The 22,314-nt window shown below is 56.6% G+C and overlaps 6 protein-coding genes across 6 annotated transcripts in view; 3 read left to right on the forward strand and 3 right to left on the reverse strand.

Annotated features, from left to right (window-relative positions):
* The window catches only part of BBA_06993 (ABC transporter), a gene marked incomplete at both ends in the record, with an annotated part of 8,820 nt that extends 8,323 nt beyond the window's left edge, over nt 1–497 (reverse strand). Inside the window, one exon of the mRNA XM_008602090.1 lies at nt 21–497. Within this exon, the coding sequence (XP_008600312.1) occupies nt 21–497 (477 nt within the window). The remainder of the gene's footprint in view (nt 1–20) is intronic.
* Nucleotides 498–2,784: 2,287 nt separating this feature from the next.
* BBA_06994 (putative apoptosis-inducing factor (AIF)) lies at nt 2,785–4,607 on the forward strand (the record flags this gene model as incomplete). Its single annotated transcript, XM_008602091.1, has 4 exons — nt 2,785–3,340; nt 3,407–4,106; nt 4,173–4,486; nt 4,552–4,607. The coding sequence occupies 4 exons, from the start codon at nt 2,785–2,787 to the stop codon at nt 4,605–4,607; spliced, it is 1,626 nt and encodes a 541-aa protein (XP_008600313.1).
* A 2,310-nt stretch (nt 4,608–6,917) lies between these two features.
* On the forward strand, nt 6,918–8,364 carry BBA_06995 (aerobactin siderophore biosynthesis protein iucB; the record flags this gene model as incomplete). Its single annotated transcript, XM_008602092.1, has 2 exons — nt 6,918–7,922; nt 8,002–8,364. The coding sequence occupies 2 exons, from the start codon at nt 6,918–6,920 to the stop codon at nt 8,362–8,364; spliced, it is 1,368 nt and encodes a 455-aa protein (XP_008600314.1).
* Nucleotides 8,365–8,644: 280 nt separating this feature from the next.
* BBA_06996 (AMP-binding enzyme) lies at nt 8,645–10,452 on the reverse strand (the record flags this gene model as incomplete). Its single annotated transcript, XM_008602093.1, has 2 exons — nt 8,645–9,701; nt 9,779–10,452. 2 exons carry the CDS (start codon nt 10,450–10,452, stop codon nt 8,645–8,647), a joined length of 1,731 nt encoding a protein of 576 aa, XP_008600315.1.
* A 2,511-nt stretch (nt 10,453–12,963) lies between these two features.
* On the forward strand, nt 12,964–18,495 carry BBA_06997 (AMP-binding enzyme; the record flags this gene model as incomplete). The annotated part of the gene is made up of 1 exon (XM_008602094.1): nt 12,964–18,495. The coding sequence occupies one exon, from the start codon at nt 12,964–12,966 to the stop codon at nt 18,493–18,495; it is 5,532 nt and encodes a 1,843-aa protein (XP_008600316.1).
* Nucleotides 18,496–19,104: 609 nt separating this feature from the next.
* BBA_06998 (ATROPHIN-1 protein) lies at nt 19,105–22,110 on the reverse strand (the record flags this gene model as incomplete). The annotated part of the gene is made up of 2 exons (XM_008602095.1): nt 19,105–20,555; nt 22,059–22,110. The coding sequence occupies 2 exons, from the start codon at nt 22,108–22,110 to the stop codon at nt 19,105–19,107; spliced, it is 1,503 nt and encodes a 500-aa protein (XP_008600317.1).
* Nucleotides 22,111–22,314: the final 204 nt, after the last annotated feature.

Genomic DNA, 22,314 nt, shown 5'->3' on the forward strand with positions numbered 1-22,314 from the left:
GAGAACGAAGGAATGCATACAGCTTCTTTTCGTGTTGCTATCGGCTCGACAGGTGCCGCGTCGGGCTCTTCTTGGTCTGGGACAGCTTTTGGAGGCTCAGCTGGAGTTGCCGAAGATCCATGGAGCGGTGGAAGCGGTATAGCACCTGCGGCATCAGCAACTGGCACGGATGGGCCATCTTGGGCTGGCGCGGGTTGACCATCTTGGGATGGCGAGGGTTGTCCGTCTTGGGATGGCACGGGCTGGGCGTTGTTCGCGGCGGCGTCGTGGCCTTGGCTTGCGGGCTGCTGATCGGACGCGGGCTGCTGGTCCGGCGCAGACAAAGAGGAGGTCTCCGGTGCAGACGGCAAAGGTTCCGGCGCGGGCAATGAGGATTCTGGCGCGGACGGTGCAGACTCGGACGCAGACGGTGCAGACTCGGACGCAGACGGTGGCGGTTCCTGCGCAGGCGACGGCGGCCTTGGCGCAGAGGTGGTGTTGGTCGGGTCAACAGCCATAGCTGCGGCTTATTCAATAGCGGTTTTGAATGGGTTCTGGGTATTCAAAAAGAATCCGCCGTCATGATCCGAGGTGCCCTCAATTCAATGTCTTTGACACGAAAGAAGGAAAACAAAAAAGGCAAAAAGAAGGACAAATCAACGCTGAGTGGGCTCGAAGGGCGAGCAAAGGCTGGCTACAAACAATAATGGCAGAAAAACAGGGGGAGATCAAACACGGAAATGACAGCTGTACTCTCGGCTCGCTCCGAACCTGCATAAAATGGTCGGCCTGGCAAAGGAGGAGAGAGGGAAAGGGAAAAGGAAGTGAAATGACGACAGCTACTAAGATGACCCTTGGCTGGATATTGTATTTATGATTGCCACCGCAGGCAGACAGGCAAAAAAAGGGTGAGCAAGGCAAAGCACGCACTGGCAATAGAAGGGTACAACGGAACTTGCGGGTGCTGCACAAGATTTCAAAGATTTGTAAGAATCGGGAGCTGAGTCTGGGCAAAAAAAAAAAAAAGATGGGAAAAGACGGTAGGTAGGGTTGTCGAATTTGCCAGTTGCCAGGATCAAAGATGCTGGTCACTGGCTGCAATAACGGGGCTGGCAGTTGTAAAGTAACTGGATCCTCGGGCAAAGGTATTTTGGGGGCCTCTACAAGTATCTAGCTAGTCTCTCTTTTTACTTCTTTATTATTATTTTTTTCGAGCGCGATATGCGCACCCCTTGGTCAAGTCTCCGCAGTGCTAAACGGGGACGATGGAGGCGAGAAAGAAGGCAAGGAGGTCGAGAATGGGCAAAGTTATGTACGTACATACGTGGTGCATGTGAGCGGGGCAGAAAAGCGAACGGTCAAGCAGAAAGCAGAAAGCAGAAACGATTGGCAGAGTACAGAGAGAAAGAGAGAGAGTGGGCGTATAAGCAAGGGGGGAGTGGAGAGGGGTGAAGGTGTCATGGGAGACGAAGAATGGATGAACTGCTGCAGTTCAAAGCTGGACTGATGCATTAACCAAGTTATATGGTCGTTATTAGAGCCAAAGACAAACAGTATCATTATTCTTATAAATACGTCCGAAACCCCCAAATGCAAAAACACAAATACAAAAAGTCATGTTATGCTGGAAGCTTGAAGTGGTGAGGCTTGAGCTGGTGGGGCATCAGATAATTTTTTCCTCACACCAAGTCTTGGCACGTGGTACCTCACCGGCCTGGGCAACGACGTGTTGCAAAATGGCTCATTTCTCGGGTCTATGAGATTCGCTTTTTTTCATCTGCGACATTATAAATATGGCCTTTGATAATATAGCGACTACTAATCTATTAAGAACCGTGTCCATGGACCAGCCCCTCTCCGTGTTTCTTAAATTTTATTTTGGACGAGCTTGGCAAAGACTTGTCTGGGCGGTCTGTTGTTTCTGTCCTCCTCAAGCGCCCATGCGTGCCGGGGCTTGTTATCTGATCAAAATATTCTCGGATACCGAGTTTTATCTGATCCAGGTTTTCCTGCTTATCTCAGCAACTTTTTTTTTTTTTTTTTTTTTTGCGCCTGCCGCAGCACTCAGTAACTCCCTCCGCCTTTTATCCGAGCATTTTCTTATCTGATCAAACTTTTTTTGGCCGCCCACCCAATTCCAAAGTATACATGTACCGAATTATCTGATCAAACATTATTCACTGCGGGTCAAGTCGTACATATCCGGGTCGCACCACAGAAAACAACAGATGAATGGACAGCATTTTTTTTCTGACCTCTCTCTGTCTCACACACTCACACACACAATTCAGAGCACGCGGGGACTGTACATGGCGCCCCCTCCTTCATGTCCCTTCCCAATGCCGTACCCGACGCTCTCGGCCACAAGACAGCGGCTGATCCGAGGCCTTGGTTCCGGCCGGCCGACACGGATCAGATAACGGGCAGCTCCCCGTATTTTACCTTTTTTTTTTTTTTTTTTTTTTTGAGCTGCGCTTCCACAAACACGACGGCCTCCCGTTTCGTGAGCTCCCACAATGTTATTCATTCTGTTTCGCGTTTCCGAGTTTCACTCCGAAACTTCCGTCAGAATACAATAATATCAGCTTTCGAGGCTGTGTTGCCCGTGCTTGCAGCTTCCCCCCCCCAAATGATGCCTTTGCACCATAGACTCTGTAGGCAACAGTTAGTAGCACAGATTGCCGTATATTGCCCACATGTCCTTCCCCTCCGTGGCGCTCATATACATTTGCTCTCGTTCAATACGCGCATAAACAGCTCCCCCAAAAGTTCCCCTTTCGCTTTTGCTTTTCCTTTCCCTCCCCCATGGCTGCTCCCTGTGTGACACGCACCTTTTTTAGCATAAACACCATCCGCCACCTCTCCCCCCTCGCTGCACGTCACGCCGCTGCCTCTTCCAAAGCCACCACGACTCTTGCCTCGCTGTCCTCGTCTCGTTACACCAGCCTCTTCTCCTCATCCTCCTCCATCTTCTCCACCAAACGTCAGACGCTCCCCGCTCCACACCGCGGACTGCCGCTCAACTACCCTCTGCGCCGTCGTCCTTGCCCGCGTCCGCCGCCCCAACAATTCCGTTTCTTCACCACTTCTCCTCCTCCTCGTACAGCCGCCGCCGCCGCCGCCGCCGCCGCCCAACCGTCGACAGATTTACAACACAGAATGAGTTCCGTTTCGTCAACACCTGCGCCGGTGCGCATCTTCATCGCCGGCGGCAGCTATGCCGGCCTCTCGGCTGCCATGAACCTGCTCGATCTGAGCTCCGGTGCCAGCCCTCGTCAGGCTACCGAGCCTTACCCTCACGTCCCCGGCTTTGAAAAGCTGGACATTGAAATAACCCTCGCTGATGAGCGAGACGGATGGTGTAAGTCCCACCCGCAAAACCAATCTACAAGTCCAAAAGCGCGACGGCGCGTCTAACACCCACTAGACCACCTCATTGGCTCCCCGCTGGCCCTCGCCGACAACGAATACGCCAAAAAGGCCTGGATCAAGTACGCAGACATTCCCAGCATGCAGGTGCCCAACCTCAAGGTCGTCATTGGCTCCGTCACCGCCGTCGACTGCGTGTCCAAGACGGTCACCACCCTCGACGCCGTGACAAAGGTCGCCACCGAGCATGCCTACGACTTCTTCGTCGCCGCGACCGGCCTCCGCCGCGTCTGGCCCACCGTGCCGCAGTCGCTCTCGCGCAAGCAGTACCTGGTCGAGGCCGGCGAGCACGTCCACGCCGTCAGCAACGCCCAGCACGGCGTCGTCGTCGTCGGCGGCGGCGCCGTCGGCATCGAGATGGCCGGCGAGCTCAAGGTCGTCCACCCGGCCATTGACGTGACGCTCGTGCACTCGCGCGACAAGCTGCTCTCGTCCGAGGGCCTCTCCGACGAGTGCAAGGACACGACGCTGGCGCTGCTGCGCGAGGCTGGCGTAAACGTCCTCCTGAACCACCGTCTCAGCAAGTCGACCCGCGTCGAGACGACGGATGGCAGCACCAAGTACGATGTCGAGTTTACCAACGGCCACAAGATGACCGCTAGCGAGATTATCATGGCTGTTTCGCAGCCCACGTCGACCGCCACTTATATGCCCACTACAGCTCTAGATGAGAATCAACTTGTCAAGATAAACCCCAAGTACGTTGCCAATCTCACCTCTTTCCGCCCCCCTTTTATATCCTTCCATTTCTAAAACAATTGCAGCCTCACTCTCGCCGAGGGTACCCCCAACGCCGACTACCATTTCTGCGCTGGTGATGTCGCCAAGTGGAGCGGCATCAAGCGCTGTGGCGGCGCCATGCACGGCGGCCACTACGCCGCCTACAACATTCACCAGACCATTCTGCGCGACCGCGTTCCCGGCGGCCACCAGCCCAAGTACAGTGAATTCACAGAATTTCCCGTGTGCATCGGCCTTGCCGTCGGCAACACGGCAGTCGCCTCCGGCCCGGAAAGCGGCACCGTCTCGGGCCCAGATGTCATGAAGGCCTATTTCCGCGACGACTTGGGCTTTGACAGTAAGTTGATTTGTACATCCTCCACTCTGAATTCAGGACATTGACTGACATGATTTTTTTTTTAGTTTGCTGGGAGTCCATGCAGCTGGGCGGAAAAAAAGAGACCGTGGTGGAGGCTTAATGAGTCGCCTCTAGTCTTGAGATGATTGGTGGTACTATGATTCCGGCATTGATGTTTTATCGGTCTCGGAGTTGGCGGGTTTTCAATTTTCCATGCGGTCCTAGAACAAAAAAGTGTCATGGCGACTCACAATTTACAATGTTGAAATGGCATTGAGCGGTAAAAGTACAAGGAATTGTGCAGAGAGGGCCGTCTACATCAAGTCGACGACATGAATCATCCAGACGAGGGTGTAGACGGCAAAGAGGTGCTCTTGTTCTTAAATCTGGACTTTGCTGATGGAGACTTGGCATCATGGTTTGCATGTGAATCTTCTGGCCAGTTCATCTTGTTCTTCTTCCTCCTCTCCTGCTTGTTTGTACACCAACAGCGTTGTATCGCAGTAGACCCAGAACGGCGGGGTGTCAGACGGCATGATCGACAGACCACGGCTACAATCCCCTGTCAAAGTCGCTAGAAGAGACTAAACACTGGGAAAATAGTGCGAAAAGTAGAAGACCCGGATTGTGAGGGGTCTTGTCCTCTTTCAAGTCTGGCAGAAGAGTGTCGTCATGTGGAAAATGTCGAATCATGCTCGAATGGAATAGTTTCGCGCTGCAACAACGATAACACAGCCTTGAAGACAAAAGTAACATTTAGTGTTCGTTGACACTGGCAAATAGTAGATATTGCACTCGTACAAGTAAATGGATAGTGCTCGGATTTCTGACAAGCTGCCTACGCCTACTTATGCATCAAGAGTCCTTGAGATGTACTTTGAGATCATGGCGCGCTATAGCCTAACATTTAGACAGGCCACAACCCTAGGCAAGCCACAAACCTGGATAAATGCTAGACAGCACGAGAGGGGTTCGAATCGGGCAAGATTTGCAAATGTTGTGCTTTCGGCGCGCAATGCCTCACCGTATTCTCCAGGGCTTGCATCATATTCGTTGCCGGAAACCATGGCAACTCCAAGAGCAAAGAATCAAATTCTGGACCCCTTGATATAGAGCACAGCTGCCGTCGCTAGATGAAAAGTGGAATAGAGCCAAGACTGCAGGCAAGAAAAATGAGGTCAGGGTAGATGCCACTTTGCGGAAGCCCTGGCGTTACTGGAACGAGCCCACCCACATGCCGAGGAGATGGCAAGCGGGAGCAAAGTTATTCTCATTGTATTTTATCAATTTGTTATTTTTATTTTATTTTATTTTTCTTATTTTCATTTTGCATCAGACAACGAAGTGGAGCGACTGTGAATTCCAAAACTTGCCCATAATAACTGGCGTATTCGAGCAACGAATTGCATCTTGCCGTCACGGAGCAGAGCGGGCGGCGCTGTGGGTGCGATGGACGGACCGCCGAAAACAATGGTGGTGCCGGTGTGTCCCGAGAAATTTTTTTTATCAGATCCGCAGGCGAGGCCTCGGCCGAGCATCGGCATTCATCAGCGACTAATGAAATCTAGGGCCAATCTCGACACAAAATGCGGCTGGCGGCACTCTATCAGTATCTTGCAAGTTGATAAACCCAAAAACTTGGCGTTTAACACTAAAATCTTCATTTCCTTTGTGTAAGATTCTGTCAAGTCTGGGGTAAAAGCCCAGCATTCACAGTGTAGATGTACTGTAGACTGTAGTAATACCAGACGCCTCGCTCCTTTGCTCGGAGGTCGACCGACCTACAAAGTCTCCCAAGTACAGGTACTTGCAAGGGGGTTTCCGTTCCTTTGTGACAGACTTGCTTATTTGGTTGTTTATTATGCCGCAATCCCAGCATGTCCGATGGAGGGGCTACCTACGGGACCTATGGGACCCATGGGGGCGTGTGATTTTGACTCCAACACGCCCATCCATTTACACTAACCTACCAACTACTAACTACTAACTACGGAGTACTGCAAAACGCAATCCTCCGCCTTCTCCAGCTGAGTGGTCTCTCTCCAACCGCTAGCTGTTAGCGCAGCTTGCACTCACCTCCGGGGGGGCATGGACTTGCCTCTTTGTTGATCCTTGCATCGGACACGGGAGGACAAACCTTGCCCAGGTTCAGCAGGCCTAATTATGTTTTTCTGTCTTTTTTTGGCGGCCGACGGTAACCATGTACTATACTGTAAAGCCTGTCTGTGTGTCTTTGGGGGGGGTCTCACTTCAAGTAGCCGGCTGAATTAAACGCTTTCCTGCTATCTCCAACTTACATCACCATTCCTTGTGTTTCTTCCTTGCCAAATCAAAATTCAAACCCAGATCTTAGTTTTCAAACCCGGCAACAACGACTCTGACATATAGCTACAAAGTCGACGGCAGAAGGAAAAAAAAAAACACTCACACAATGGCGGGCATCATCGACCTCGCGAGCCTCGCGCCCACCGACACCGTCCTCAAGCTGCCGCACCCGTACTTGACCGAGTACACCGTCCAGCGCAGCGACGACAAGCTCTTCCAGCTGCACCCAAAAGAGGGCTCCACGGTGCAGCCGCTTCCCTTTGCGCTTCACGCGCCGCATGTGCGCTTCTCCGCGCCCGCAGACCTCAAGTCGAGCGAGCTTCCCGCGTCGGCCAACAACAGCCTCTGGGCGCGCTCCCGCCGCTCGCCCTTTTCCGACGTCCGCTGGGAGAGCGACGCAGCGGCGCCAACGCTCGCGCAGGCGTGGCTGCTGCTGTACGTGCTCTTTACCGTGCGGCCCGGCATGGAGCTGGTCCGTCTGCAGCTGAGCGGCCCCGGCGCCGATGTGCTGTCGCAGCAGCTGCGCGAGGTGCTGCTCGGCATCGCGCACCCGCCGCCGCCGCCCAAGAGCCAGGCGGCTGCGCCGGAGCAGGCCACCACGGAGACGAGCAGCACTGTCGTCGTCCTGCGCAGCACCTTTTGGCAGGGTGCCGGGTCGCCATTTGGCCCGCGTCCCGTGTGGTGCCCGGATGCGTCGCCGTCTTCGCTGCCCGCGTCGACGCCGCTGTCGCAGTTCCCTACCACGCCGCTGCAGCACACAATCACCGTCGCCTCGGCCGGTGATCCCCAGGACCCGGACCGCTACCAGCAGTCGTTGCACCCGATTCGGCCCGCTAAGCCGGCGCCCGGTGCCGTCATCTATAGCCGGTGGGTGCCGCATCTGAAGGAGACGTTTTCCATGGTCTCGGTCGACTACACCGATGCCGAGCATCTCCGACTCTTCCACGAGTGGCAAAACGATCCCCGCGTGTCGCAGGGCTGGAACGAGACGGGCACGCTGGAGCAGCACCGCGAGTATCTCCGCAAGATTCACGAAGACCCTCACCAGGTTGCCCTTCTCGCCAAGTGGGATGATGCCTACTTTGCGTATTTCGAGATTTACTGGGCCAAGGTTTGTCAACTTGCTTTCTTTCTTCTATATATTGATACTAGCATTTGCGGCTCAGGTTGGAACTAACATGAATGGGCAGGAGGACCGACTCGGTGGCTACTATGACGCCCAAGACTATGACCGCGGCCGCCACTCCCTCGTCGGCGACGTCAAGTTTCGCGGCCCTCACCGCGTCACGGCCTGGTGGAGCAGTCTGATGCACTATCTCTTCCTCGACGACCCGCGAACCATGTGGGTGGTTGGCGAGCCCAAGGACACCAATGCCATCCCCGTCATGTACGACTTGATTCACGGCTTTGGCCTCGAAAAGTTTGTCGACTTGCCGCACAAGCGCAGCGCCCTGGTGCGCTGCCCTCGCGTCCGCTTCTTCCAGCTGTGTCCGCTGGGCGCCCAGGAAAAGGCCGTTGGCGGTGTGAATATTGGTCTTGTACCTAAATTGTAAATGTTTGGTTGGCATTGGGCTGTAACGTGTGTTGTGAAAAATGGAGGTTGGATCCTAGATATGAAGTTTATTGCGTTGAGCAGTCAGAAGCAAACAGTAAACATGGCAAATAGACTGCGCCAAAAAAATAAAAATAAAAAAAGAATAAAAAAAAGGTACCAATCATATATTTCTAAACTTTAAATCACACGTCTAAATGTCTAAACTTTTTACCAGACGGCTGGATCTCGCTAGTCAAATCAGCCGCACTTGTATCTTCTTGGCAGCACCGACTTCCACTCTACAACTTGGCAACAGGCGTCTCTTTACGAAGCAGCTCATCTCCAAGCTTTGCCATTTCAAACTTCTTCACCTTGCCGCTGCCCGTCAGCGGCACGTCGGCCGGGACGCCGCCCTCGCCGAGCCAAAACAGGTGCGCGGGCGACTTGTGCCCGCCGAGGCGCTTTCGCACCCAGTCGCGCAGCTCCTGGTCCGAGGGCTTCTTTGCCGCCGTCGGGGCGCGCTCAAGAAACGCGCCGACGACTTCGCCATAGTGATTGCTCTTGAGGCCGACGACGATGGCGCGGGAGATGGCCGGGTGCGCCAGGAGACGCTCCTCAATCTCGAGCGGGTATATATTCTCGCCGCCGCGGATGATAATGTCCTTGAAGCGCCCCGTGATGGAGCAGTAGCCGTGCTCGTCAAAGACGGCCTCGTCGCCCGTGTGCAGCCACAGCACGCCCGTCGCGTCGCGCACCATGACCTCGGCCGTCTTGGCCGAGTTGTTCCAGTAGCCGGCCTGCAGCTGGTAGCCGCCGATGCAGAGCTCGCCGCGCACGCCCACGGGCACAATGTTGCCGTCGCGGTCCACAATCTTGGCGTGCGCGTGCGGCATGAGCGTGCCCACCGTCGTCAGCCGCGTGTCGATGCTGTCGTCGGTAAAGGCGTTGAAGCACGTCGGGCTCGCTTCCGTGAGCCCGTAGCTCGACGTAAACTCGGTCATGCCAAACTTTTCCACCAGCAGCTCCATCAGATACCGCGGCACCGGCGCGCCCGCAATGATGCCCGTGCGGAGCCGGTCGCAGCGGAAGTTGGCCGGGAACTCGGCCTGGAAGAGCGAGTCAAACATGGCGGGCACGCCGTGGACGGCCGTGCAGTTCTCGTCCGAGATGGCGCGCAGAGTGGCGGCAATGTCAAACACCTCGGCAGGGTACACAATCTTGCCGCCGTGCGTGACAATGGCGAGGAGCCCGAGGACAAGGCCAAAGCAATGGAAAAGAGGCGGCGGGCAGCAGAGAACATCGGCTGATGTGAGACGCATACGGTCACCAATGAAACGAGAGTTGTTGACGAGATTGCTAAGCAAGAACCGTTAGTTTTTTTTTTTTTTTGTGGCAAGTTTCCTGCCCAGTCATGAAATGAAAAGCAAACATACTGGTGTGTCAACATGGCAGCCTTGGGAAGACCCGTGGTGCCACTTGTGAATTGCAGATTCACAACTTGATGCGGGCTCACGCGCCGCATCGCCTCGTAGAGCTTCTCGTGGCTCTTTCCCATGGCAGACTCGATCAAATCGTCATAGGTAGCATAGTTGGCGGACTCGCCCCGCAGCATGACCACCTTGGGGCCTCGGTCCAGGTTGTCCAGGTCGCCCAGCAGGCGCGTATTGTCCATGCGGCCAATCTTGCGCGTGGTGAAGACGACTTTGCACTCGGAGAACTGGATGCCGTACATGGCCTCGGTCGGTGTGTAGGTGTTGTTCAGAATAACAAGAATGGCGCCAATCTTGGCCGCGGCGAAGAAGACGGCGGCGTATTGCTCGCAGTTGCCCGCCATGATGCCGACGCGGTCGCCGACGCCGATGCCCAGGTCGAGGAGCGCGTGCGCCAGCCACGACGACTGCTGGTTCAGGTCATTGTACGTCCAGCGCGCGCCCGTCCACGGGATGACGAGGCACTCGTGCGTGCCGTGCTGGTACGTCTGCAGCTCCAGAAGCTCCCCGAGCGTCAGGTCGACCAGAGGAGGGTCGATTGGGCCGTGGAGCAGCGAGAGCTTCTCCGTCTCGGGAGGCACTTCTGGCCGAATCGTCTTTGTCGTTACTGGTGTCATGATCTTTTCTTCCAGAAACTGTCACGGGGATATATCTGCAGTTTACAAGACAGGCTGCGAAGCACGGGGCAGAGAGATGGAGCGCTAGTATATGACTGGGACGTCACTAGTATTAACGATCAACGGATGTGGCGCAACGACGATGGCTACAGTCTACTATTCTTCATAGGCTACTGTCTTCAAACGACTAGTCCATGCGCAAAGGATGTCGAATACCCTGTTTATGTGTTCTTCCGTGTCAAGGTGGGTTGCATGGAACCGTCGACGCCTGGCGCTCACCACTGCCGGGGGGCCACATTCCGACATGACTGAAAAAAAAAATGGTCCGCGGGTAAAGAATAACAAAACTCTATTTCTGGGGCCAAGAAAAATAGCGAAATCCCACGGGGTTACAGCAAGCGGACCTCCGAGGCCCGTCGGCGGTATTGGGGCTCAGGTTCAGCTTTTTTTGCAAGTACCATCTAATCAGATCATCAGATAAGATGGGCTAGCGCAGTATGTGGACAGGATGGGGGGGGGGGGGGGTGTGGGGGGTCGCCTGTGTAACGCGGCCCCGTTCGTAACGGTAAGCACAAAAAATAAACGTGCTGGTGGCTGCAGTACCACGTATTACGGCATGTTATGGCCGGTCTTCGGACCGCCCTAAGTATACATGAAGATGAAACCAAGTTTATAAAAAAAAAGTAAAGAAAAAAAATATGGAAAATACCTCATCGACAACTTGGCACAAAAATGGCGTCGAGGGATCGTCTCGGCAGCGCCATGGCTTGTGAGGAATTCCACGCTACTTCAAGTGGGTGCGTGGTCCAAGTTGGCTCCCTCGTCATCAATAGCAGAATGCCCCTCATCAACCCCTCCAAGAGCATTTCAAAGATGACTGAAGGGGGGGGGCCGAATCTTTTCGACTGCCGGATTGCGGGACATGGCCGGGTTACAGGTATAACGCGCAGCCCGTTGTTGCACCAGAACATGTTTCCTGCAAGGCACGACGACCAAGATGCGATTTCGCCTTGCAGGGGAGGGGGTATATCCTGGCATGACTCTCTGGCTTGGTGGAGTGTTGTCCTGAGGCTCCAGCTCGGACAGCAGCTCGGAGGAAAAGAAAATTTAAGTAAAGAAGAAAAAAAGGAGTTAATAAAAAAAGAGAAAAGAAATCAAATTAACCGAGATTGATAAGATTGGACACGGTGGTGGAAGCGGGGCCAACAGGTCCAGTTGTTTTGTTACCTAATAACTAGTTTGTTGCTGCAAACAAGGCGCCGATGCTGATGCTGACGCCATAGCCCGCCATCTCTTGTCTATTGATAATTTCGACTCGGGAATATAATGGACAGCAAAAGTTTGCTATTTTGCCTCGTTTCATACCTCTCTGCTCCGACGAAGCAACAGTAGCCGGGGACGTCTCTTTTCGACATGGCGTTGCGCGCGGCTCACTCTTATCCCGGCGAACACAAGACTACTTATGCCGGCCTGGACTGGTCCCAGGCATGTTCCGTCCATGTACTTCTGACATGTGGTTTGCAAATGTGCGGCCTGCATTCGTTGACGGGCCCAACTACCTAACTACATTCATAAAATAGCCTGTTCTGGTGGAGAAGAGAACTGTGCGCGCACCCGGCTGGATGGATCCCCTTTATTATTATCTGATCCGCAAGTACATGCCTCTTTCGGTCTTGTACCTCGACTTGTATCCTTGAAGCTCCATCTTTGTACCCCTCTTGCTCCTTCCTCTTGCTCCTCTTGCTCCTCTTGCTCCTCTCCCTTCCTTCCCCCTCAGCTTCCGACTGCCCACACCCCTCACATCCCACCAAGCTTCGACAGTTGAAGCTGCTTCTTCATTCTCTCTCACAACTGACTTCTGGTCAACCCGCCTTCTTCACCCCGCTGCTTCTCCATCAGGCGCGACCCTAGTGGACACGCAGCTTGCGGTCACGCTTGTATTTCGCTTTTGCTTCGCTCCTCTATTTACCACATCGTCTCCGGTTTGACCATGACCCCCCAATGCCGCCTCCTCCTTAGAGGGACTCTCGTACAAAAGAAGCCCATTGGCGGCAGTACTTGCTGGCTTCGCAACACACTAGCAGAAAATACCTCTGATTATCCACTGTCGGGCAAGTTTCGACGGGTTCCGCTCGATATCCAGCAAGTAATACCGAACATGCATCGCAATGGAGCTCCATTGGCCGGTACTTGTAGTAGGCTGGCTACCTTTATTGCCTTGACAGCCCAACTACATCTCATGGGCACATCCCACCTCCCAGCTCTTTACAACTGAGACGTGCAGCCCAAAGGACAAGGAAAAAAAGTCCTCAGATACATATATATCTAAGCTGCATGCATGTACACGTACTGCAACGTCATTGACACCCAACCGCAACCCTATACGGCTTGTCCAACCGATAACTCTGCTACCCGCGCGACGCTGCCCGTAGCTTTCGGCCAATAAAACGGCACACCACCAATTTTTTTTCCCAGACGCCGTGGGATTCTTCCCATTCACACTTTTTCGTAATGCTCAGCATCGACGACCATGGCGGCGGAGGGCCCCTCGCTGTCGACATCATTCCCGCCGGGAGCGGCGCGCAGAAGACAGCACCCGACGCAGCTGACCCGAGTCTCCACGGCCCCGGCCGAGCAAATGGCGACGCCGTCAACGCCGATGCCACCGCCGCCGAAGAAACAGGATCCCGGGACGACGAATCCCAGCAGCAGCAGCAGCAGCAGCAGCAGCAGCAGCAGCAGCAACAACAACAACGCAGCCTGCTCTCAGAGCGCGACCTCGACCAGCTCTGGCAGTGGAACGCAGTCGTGCCAGAAACCATCCAGCGATGCATACACGACATCATATCAGAACAGGCCGCCCAGAGACCGCAAGATGTGGCTGTCCAGTCGTGGGACGGCTCCTTGACATATTCAGAGCTGGAGCATCTGTCGACCCAGCTCGCTCTGCATCTACGATTGCTGGGCGTCGACATTGGTGTCACGGTACCGCTCTGCTTTGAAAAGTCAAAGTGGACCGTGGTCGCGCTGCTGGCAGTCATGAAGGCCGGCGCCGCCTTTTCCCTTACAGATCCCAGCCAGCCTGAGGCTCGTCTCCAGACCATTGTCGAGCAGACGGGCGCCAAGCTGCTCGTCACATCCGCTCTGCAGAGCTCGCTGGGAGCCAAGATTGCGCCAGGCGCGACCGTCGTCGCCGTCTCCCAGGCCACCTTTGACACGCCTCTGCAGCAATCTTCCGATCCCCTGCCCGATGTACCCTCATCCTCCCTCATGTACGTCATCTTCACCTCGGGCAGCACCGGCAAGCCCAAGGGCGTGTCGATATCACACGAAAATTTTACCAGCGGCGCCATTCCCCGCGCAGAGGCCGTCGGCTACAAGTCGACGTCGCGCGTCTTTGACTTTCCCTCGTACGCATTTGACGTCAGCATCGACTGCATGCTCTGCACGCTGGCCTGCGGCGGCCAGGTCTGCGTCCCGTCCGAGCAGGGCCGCATGAATGATTTGAGCGGCTCCATCCGCGACAGCAAGGCCAACATGGTGCACATGACGCCCTCGGTGGCCAGAGTCTTGGATTCTGATATTATCCCTTCGCTCGACGTGCTCGGTCTCGGCGGCGAAGTAGTGTCGGGAAGCGACGCGGCAACTTGGAGGCAGTTTACACATTTAATTATTGGCTACGGTCCTTCAGAGTGCACAGTCGGCTGCACAGTAAACAACAATACGAGTTTATCTACAGGAATCGGCAAGGGTGTTGGCTGCGTAATGTGGTTGGTCGATCCGGAAGACCACAACGTCCTTGTCCCGGTTGGCGAAGTCGGTGAGCTACTAATTGAAGGCCCTGTTGTCGGCATCGGCTACCTCGGAGAGCCGGCCAAGACGGCCGAGGTCTTCATCGAGGATCCTACGTGGCTCACGGCAGGCCATGGTTGTTATGCCGGCCGACACGGCAGACTGTACAAGACGGGCGATCTTGTCAGGTACGAGGACAACCTTTCCGGATCCATTGAATTCGTAGGCAGAAAGGATCAACAGGTCAAGATCCGCGGACAGCGCGTCGAGCTGACCGAGGTGGAGCATCACATTCAGACCTGTCTGCCCACGGGCGTCAAGGTCGTCGCCGAGGTCATCAAGCCAGAGAATGCATCTCCTACCCTGGTGGCTTTCCTCGCCGAAAAGTCTTCTGTCGGCTCCCAAGACGGCAGCCTCTTTGTTGATCCCTCGCCCGAGCTGTCGGCGGCGCTCGACAAGATCGATACTACGCTCGGTGCCAAGGTACCAAAATACATGATCCCCGCTGCCTTCATCACCCTCGCGTCGATGCCCACCATGGTCTCCATGAAGACGGACCGGAAGAAGCTTCGCGAGATTGGCATCTCGATTCCACGATCCAAGCTGGGCGCGACGCACGCCGACGAGGGCCCGCAGGAGGAGCCCGAGACAGACGCGGAAAAGAAGCTGGCTCACGCCTGGCAACTTGTCCTGGCATCGTCGAGCCCCGTCTACAAGGCCAGCAGCTTCTTCGGCCTCGGCGGCGACTCGCTCCGAGCCATGAAACTCGTGTCCGCCGCCCGCGAACAGGGCCTGGGACTGACAGTCGCCGACATCTTCAACAACCCTACCCTCTCCGCCATGGCGAACAAGTCTACGAGCATTTCATCAGCAACACAGGAACAAGTCAAGCCATTCTCGCTCTTGCAAGAAGGCTGGGACGAGCAGACCGCACGAAAGGATGTCGCAGAGCTGTGCGGCATCGAGCCGGAGCAGGTCGAGGACGTGTACCCTTGCACGCCGCTCCAGGAGGGTCTCATGGCGCTGTCCAGCAAGGTCAAGGAGGCGTACATTGCGCAGCGAGTCGTGGTACTCAAAGATCTCGAGACGGCCAAGAGGCTCATGGCTGCGTACGACGAAGCGTCGCGTGGCAGCCCCATTCTGCGTACGCGAATCGTGCAGGTGCCCAGACGCGGGCTCATGCAGGTCGTCGTCAACCGCAAGCTGGAATACACCACGGGCAACAACGTGGCCGCGTACCTGGCCTCGGACCGCGAGACGCCCATGGATCTCGGCACCGCTCTCTGGCGCTACGCCATCATCACCGACGAGGCCGCCGGCACCGTCTCCTTTGTGCTGACCATGCACCACGCTCTCTACGATGGCTGGTCCATGCCCCTGGTCGTCGAGCGCATCAACCAGGCCTACCAGCACCCCGGCAAGCCGCTGTCGCGGCCGTCCGAGTTTAAGGACTTTATCAAATACCTCCTGTCCCAGGACGCCGCCGAGTCGGAGAAGTACTGGCGCGCTCAGCTGGAAGGCGCCCACCGCCTGCAGTTCCCGCTGCTCCCGCACCAGGGGTACCAGACCGCGGCGGACGAGCTGCTCGAGGAATACGTCCCGCTGGAGCAGCTGCCCAAGAACGCTACCGTTGCCACGCTGATCCGCGCCGCCTGGGCCATTGTCGCCTCGCAGTACATCAACAGCACCGATGTCGTGTTTGGCGAGACGCTCACGGGCCGTAACGCGCCCGTCGTGGGCGTCGACGAGATTGAGGGACCCATGATCACGACGGTGCCGCTTCGCGTACCCGTTGACGCCGAGGCGCAGGTTGGCGAGTTCCTGCAGGCCATCCAGGAGCAGACCGTCGGCCAGATCCCGCACGAGCACTTTGGCCTGCAGCACATCCGGCGACTGAGCCCCGACGCGCGCGAGGCGTGCGAGCTGCGCGCGGGTCTGGTGCTGCACCCCAGCGCCGACACCGCCGCACCCGAGGTCGATGCCACGCTGCCGGCCAACAACCTCATCCCGCATCTAGCGGCCCGCGAGGCCCTCAAGTTTAATACGTTTGCGCTGATGCTCGTGTGCTCGATGGATCCCAAGGGCTTCCAGGTCATGGCGAGCTTCGACTCGAAAATGGTCGACAAGAGCACCATGCGGCGCGCGCTGGCGCAGTTTAAAAGCGTCGCGCAGCAGCTCGCCCAGAGCACAACCACCCTACTCGGCAACGTGCGTGCGCTGTCCGATGATGACGCCGCGGCGCTCCGCGACGTTGTGGCTACAGCACAGGAGGATCCGGTGGTCAAGACGTATGACGGTGCCTCGGCTGCCTACATTGTGCGATCTGACGACGCCAGCAAGATGGTTCCCGTCGGCGCCATCGGCGAGCTCGCTATACAAACCTCCCAGCCCAAGGACCTCTCCACGCTGCCCGTTCCCTCATGGCTCGCGGCTCTTCTTCCCCCGTCCGCGCCCACCGATGCGCTGTACCTGACTGGCAAGCTGGCCAGGTACGACGCCGCGGGCAAGATCCAAGTTCTTGGCGACAAGGCCTCCCTGACGGCCTCGACCGATGCCTCCGCGGCGGCGCGCAAGCCCCGCGTGTCGGCCACGTCGCAGCGCCAGCGCCGCCTCCGCGCTCTTTGGAGCCACGTCCTGCGCACTCCGGAGACGGAGATTGGTCTCGATGACAGCTTCTTCCTGCTCGGGGGTGACTCCATCTCGGCCATGAAGCTCGCGTCCGAGGCACGCCCCGAGGGCATCCGCCTGACTGTCGCGCAAATGTTTAGCCACAAGACGCTCGCCGAGATGGCCGCCGTCATGGAGTGCACTGATGAGTCGTCGGACTCGACCGCCGCCGCCGCCGCTGAGGCGCCCATTGCCCCCATCGCCGAGCCCTTTGAGCTGCTCGACGGCCTCGTCGACGATAAGAGCGCGTTCCTCGCCAACGTCGTCAAGCCACAGCTACAAGACGCATCCTGGACTGTGTCCAACGTTCTGCCCACGCGATTCCTGCAGGAGCTCACCGTGCGAGCCACCATCTCTAAGCCGCGCTTCGCCGTGCGCTACGAGCTCATCTTCTTTGACGGTCCCGTCGACCTACGTCGTCTGCGGCAGAGCTGTCAGCGGCTCGTCGCGCATAATGAGATCCTGCGCACCGTGTACGTCGAGAGTGCGGACCGCATCTACGCCGCCGTGCTCGACGCACTCGAGACACCGTTTGAGGAATTCGCCTACACCAACCCCGCCGTCGACCTGTCCACGTTTACCAAGGACATTTGCCGCGCCGACGTCGACAAGCCGCAGCCGCTGGGCTCCAGCTTCGTCAAGTGGCTGTACGTCGCCGACCCGCAGCGCCCCGCGGCTCGCAGCTGCCTCGTCTTCCGCATGTCGCACGCGCAGTACGACGAAATGTGCCTGCCCATCATGCTGCGGCAGCTGTCGGCGCTCTACGCCCACGACAAGACGCCCGAGCCGTCGGTGCCCTTCTCGGCCTACGTCTCGCACGTCATGCGCACTGCCGTCCCCGCCAGCCTGCCGTACTGGCGGGAGTTGCTCGCCGGGTCCACCATCACCTCGTTCCGGCCCGACATCCCCATCACGGACCGTCGCCACGCCGCCATTGCGCAAACGGTGGACATTTCCGCGCGTACGCGCGACGTGACCCTGGCGTCGCTGCCGACGGCCACCTGGGCGCTTTGCCTCGCGCGCCGGCGCGCCCTGCGAGACGTTGTCTTTGGCGAGGTTGTCAGCGGCCGCAACGTCGGTCTCCCGGGCGCCGAGTCCATCGCGGGGCCTTGCTGGCAGTACGTGCCTCTCCGAGTCCGCTTCGATCCGTCGTGGACCGGCAACGACCTGCTCGCGTTTGTGCAGCAGCAGCACGTCGAGAGCGCGGGCCACGAGGCCGTTAGCTTGCGTGAAATTGCAGAGAATTGCGGCCTCGGGTGGGAGAAGCAGGCGAGCATGCCGGGCGACGATCGTCCCGCGCAGTGGTGGTTCGACACGGTGTGCCATCAGGACGTGTCGCACGTCAAGGAGCGCGAGAACACGGACGAGGAGGCGCAGACAAAGTACGAGACGCTGTACACGGACGAGGAGCCGCTGCGGGAGTGGAAGGTCCAAACGTACGTGAGGGACGGCGGCAACAGCGTGGTGCTCGAGGTGGTGACATTCAAGAGCTGGGAGGAGCATGGCAAGGGGCTGCTGGCGGATCTTGTCAAGGCCATGGAGCAGCTCGTGCATAGACCGGGTGAAAAGTTGTTTTCAGATTAGATTGTTCCGTCTCCTGTTGGTTTTCTCGAACGAGACCTAGAATGATGACCTTTTTCTTTTTTGCTGTTCAGTTTGATACATGATGTGACATGTTGGGGTCTGTGAGCTGCTATTACTGGTACGTATCCACTGCCCGATCACGGGTTGAAGTGATGTAACCCTGCCACAGGTAGAAATGAGGCTCGGTCCGAAAGAGCAGAAGAAGCAGGTTTTCAGCAGGTAATTAAAGTGAAGACAGAGTTGACAAGAATTAGGAAGATTCAGGTTTCATTCGGCTATGGGTATATGCAAAAATAAAAGAAAAGTAGGCAGACATTCAAAAAACCATTTTCCCGCAATGGAACAATGTCAAAGAAAGCTGCCAGAGACAAGGTGTAAAAGAAAAACCAAAGAAAACTCCTGGAAAGCGACCCCAACCTTCCATGCCCGATCAAAAGCTTCATACAGCCTACGCAAACAATAATGAGTAATAATAATAAAATGTATAAAAAAAGGGGGGGTATAATGAAGGCATCATCACTCCGTCCACTCGCTGTGTTTACTCCCATGATTCTCGTCATCACATGCGCCCTCTCTGTCCGCATGGTTTGTTTTTTTTTGCCCCCTTATCTACGCAGTCTCGCCAAAACCAGGAAGAGGACCCATGCCGAGGGCCCGCTGCAGACTCTTTCGAAAGCCCTTTCCTGCACGAGACTCGTCCGCGTCGCGATTCAGCAAATTAAAACTCAATCTGCGGCTCGCCTTTGCCTCGGGGGCTTCCGTGGCTTGTGCTGCTGCTGCTGCTGCTGCTGCTGTCGGCGCAGCCGGCTTTTTAGGCTTGTTGGGGCTGCTCTTCTTCTTCTTGGCCGCGGGGGGCGGGTTGTAGGGCGTAGACCGCGGCGGCCACTCGCCGTCGCGCTTCCAGCCCGTGACGCAGGAGCGCAGCATGTCGCCGAGGTTGATGGGGCACGAGGGCTGGAGGTTGTGCAGGATGACTTTATCGTAGAGGGCGAGGTAGACGTTGGGCGTGATGGAGGCGCGCAGCGGGTTGCTGGGCGGTAGAATGGGCTGCGCGAGCGGCAGCAGCGTCTCGACGGGGTAGGTGCGCGTCTCCTCGGTGGAGGTGGCCGGTGTGTTGGCCGTGCTGCCGTCGGCGTGGGAGTCGACTTTGCGCAGCTCGTCGTGGGGGATAGAGGACGAGTCCGAGGCCGTGCCGGAGAGGTCGGCGGATGCAGCGTGCGCGGCCGCCAAGGCTGCGGCGGCGCTCGGCGGCGAGCTGGACATGCTGCGGCGGAAAAAGAAGCGGCGCGGAGAGCGCGGCGATATGGGTTGGACGGGTGTGGTGGCGACGGGCTTGGAGCGCACGCGCACCGTCTTTGCGCCCGTCCAGGCATTGCGCCGGGCCTCGAAGCAGGCAAGCCCCGGGTTCCAGGAGGTCTCTTCGCGGATGGCTCGGCGACGTCTCGCTCGACGGGCGTTAGCAAGTTGCAGTGAGGACTGTGAGTCGTCGAGAGACGAGCTATCGTCATCCTCGTCGATATCGGACGTCCACTCGGCGCGGGCCCGCCAGTGGAGATTGTCTGCAGAGACGACGCTATACACGGATTCGTCGTCAGAGTCGAGTTCGGTGTCCTCGACTTGATAGCCATCATCGGTAGCACTGGAATCGGCTGTTGTCTCTGCCGCCGTGTCGTCTGCTTTGGCCGTCTCGAGACCGGCAGATTGGTCCTCTTCTTGTTGGGAGGGTTTCACAGACGACTCGGTGACCTGCTGGGTGGGCCAGTCAAAGCCCCAATCGTCGCGCACCTTGTCAGCAAGATAACGACGAACAGCCTCCTTATTCTTGGCCTTGTCCTTGCTGAGCAGGTCGGCGTACTCGTCGCCGACCCAATCGGGCGAGTTTGTGGCGAGTTTGGCGGGCAGTTGCGGGTTGCCGTTGCGCAGCCTAGCGAGGGGCGAGCGCGAGCCCTTGTAGAAATCTGAAAAGATCATGGTGTCCTCGTGGGCAGCGGCTGACGTTGTGGAGGAGAGGATAGGATCAGCAATTGGCTTTGGCGACGACGGAAAGTCGGCCGCGGCGACTGCGAAGGAGGAAAACTGTCAGCTGGCTTGACCAATGAGAATGATGAAGCATGGAGCGGCGATTGATGAATAGAAGTATGTAAATGATGAGGAGCGCAATGGGTAAATGAAGGTGGGTTGACTGTAACAAGAGGGACAGTACATGAAGAGAACCAAGTGTTTTCGGAAGCAAGCGTCCAGATTTTCGTTGCAGAGAATGGTTGTAGAGTTTTGCCACCCTTGACTCTTGACTCGTGTGAGCTAAGGCATGACCATCGGAGGCGCCGATGGCGGGGTGAGATGGCGATGGGAGTAAGTTCAATGGGAGGGGTAAGGTGAAGGATAAAACCCAAGCTGGGGATAGAATCAGGCGACCAGTGGGTTTGTAATATTGTATATAATAATTGTGAATTGAAAGGGGACAACAAGAATGGTGAGGGGAAAGGATAAGGTGACACTCGAGGTATCGTGAGCTGTCAAGTCTGGCCGTGACAGACGGAGAGTGGAGCGACGCAGACGGAAGAAACCTACCAGCGCGGGGGTGGGTAGGAGGTCGATGGGCCGAGACGACAAAAAGGAAAACAACAAGACCGGGCAAATGATGGTGTGAAGAAAAAAATAGGGTCAGAAATGGGGTCACAAGGCTGTATTATGACGAGAGAAATGAAAATGCGCAACGCAAAAAAGACGCGGGGGACTTGGTCTTGAAAGAGTCCGTGTGCGTGGCTTGTTGAAGTGGTGCTGTTCTTGGTCTTGTGCCGGTGGGCGGGGGTGGACAGACAGGCATGCAGCTTGCAGTCGATGATGGCTCAAGCTTTTGGGGCCAAGGTAACAGCCGATGCAACGCAGATGTAGGCAGCAGAAAACAAACAAAAGAAAAGCACACAAATGAGTGCCGCCAAAGAGTGCACAAAAAAAAAGGTTCCCTTGGACAATCGAGATGCACAGTGTTGACCGACTCTGCGCCGTTTTTTTTTTTTCTTTTAGTGTAGAGCGTCAAAGTAAGCCCAGCCGCAAATGGGAATCAGGCACTCGCCTGCCACCACCACCACGCCCATGTCCAACGCCGCTAAAGGTAAAAAACAACGCCTAGAACTACAAGGGCCGCAGCGGCCGATCTAGTTCTGGATCATCATCCATCTCTCCTCTTTCTTGCGGGGAGGGAGGGGTGGTGCGCCTGCATCACACTAGTTCTTCTCTGCAGCATGCCATTGCCTCTGGCCTTTCTCGTCGGCACGTTTTCCCCATCCAGTCCGCTCGAGTGCTGACCGAGACGGACGGCTCAGGTGAAGACCGAGACGGACGGCCCAGGTGAAGACCGAGACGGACGGCCCAGGTAGGAGTTACCGAGACGGATGGGGGGCCCAGGTGTGTGACCGTGTGAAGAGGGGAAGGGAGGGGGGGGGGGGAAACGACGTCAAAGAGGAGGTTGGAGAGTCGGGGTCGTGTTGAAATGTAGCCCATAGGTAGGCCCAAGACAGGCAGGCAGGTTAAATGTGAATCAGATTGCTAAAGATCCTTACCTGGTAATATGCCGGCGACATCACGCCCATTCTTGGCCGCCATCACAGACATGACGAGAGCAAATATGCGGATATATGATATATATGTCGCTTGGCAAAGACCCGATGACCGATATCATCAGTAAAAACAAGGATTGGCACAAACGTCGCCAAACAATCCTTGTCCCGGTTTTGCTTGTCAGCTGTCAAGAAGAAAAGCCTTGGTCACTGGTGGCGCAGGTTCGAGTGGCTGGGGGGGAGGGGGAATGAGGCGGCT

Source organism: Beauveria bassiana, assembly GCF_000280675.1.
Source record: "Beauveria bassiana ARSEF 2860 unplaced genomic scaffold BBA_S00022, whole genome shotgun sequence".
NCBI lineage: Eukaryota > Fungi > Ascomycota > Sordariomycetes > Hypocreales > Cordycipitaceae > Beauveria > Beauveria bassiana.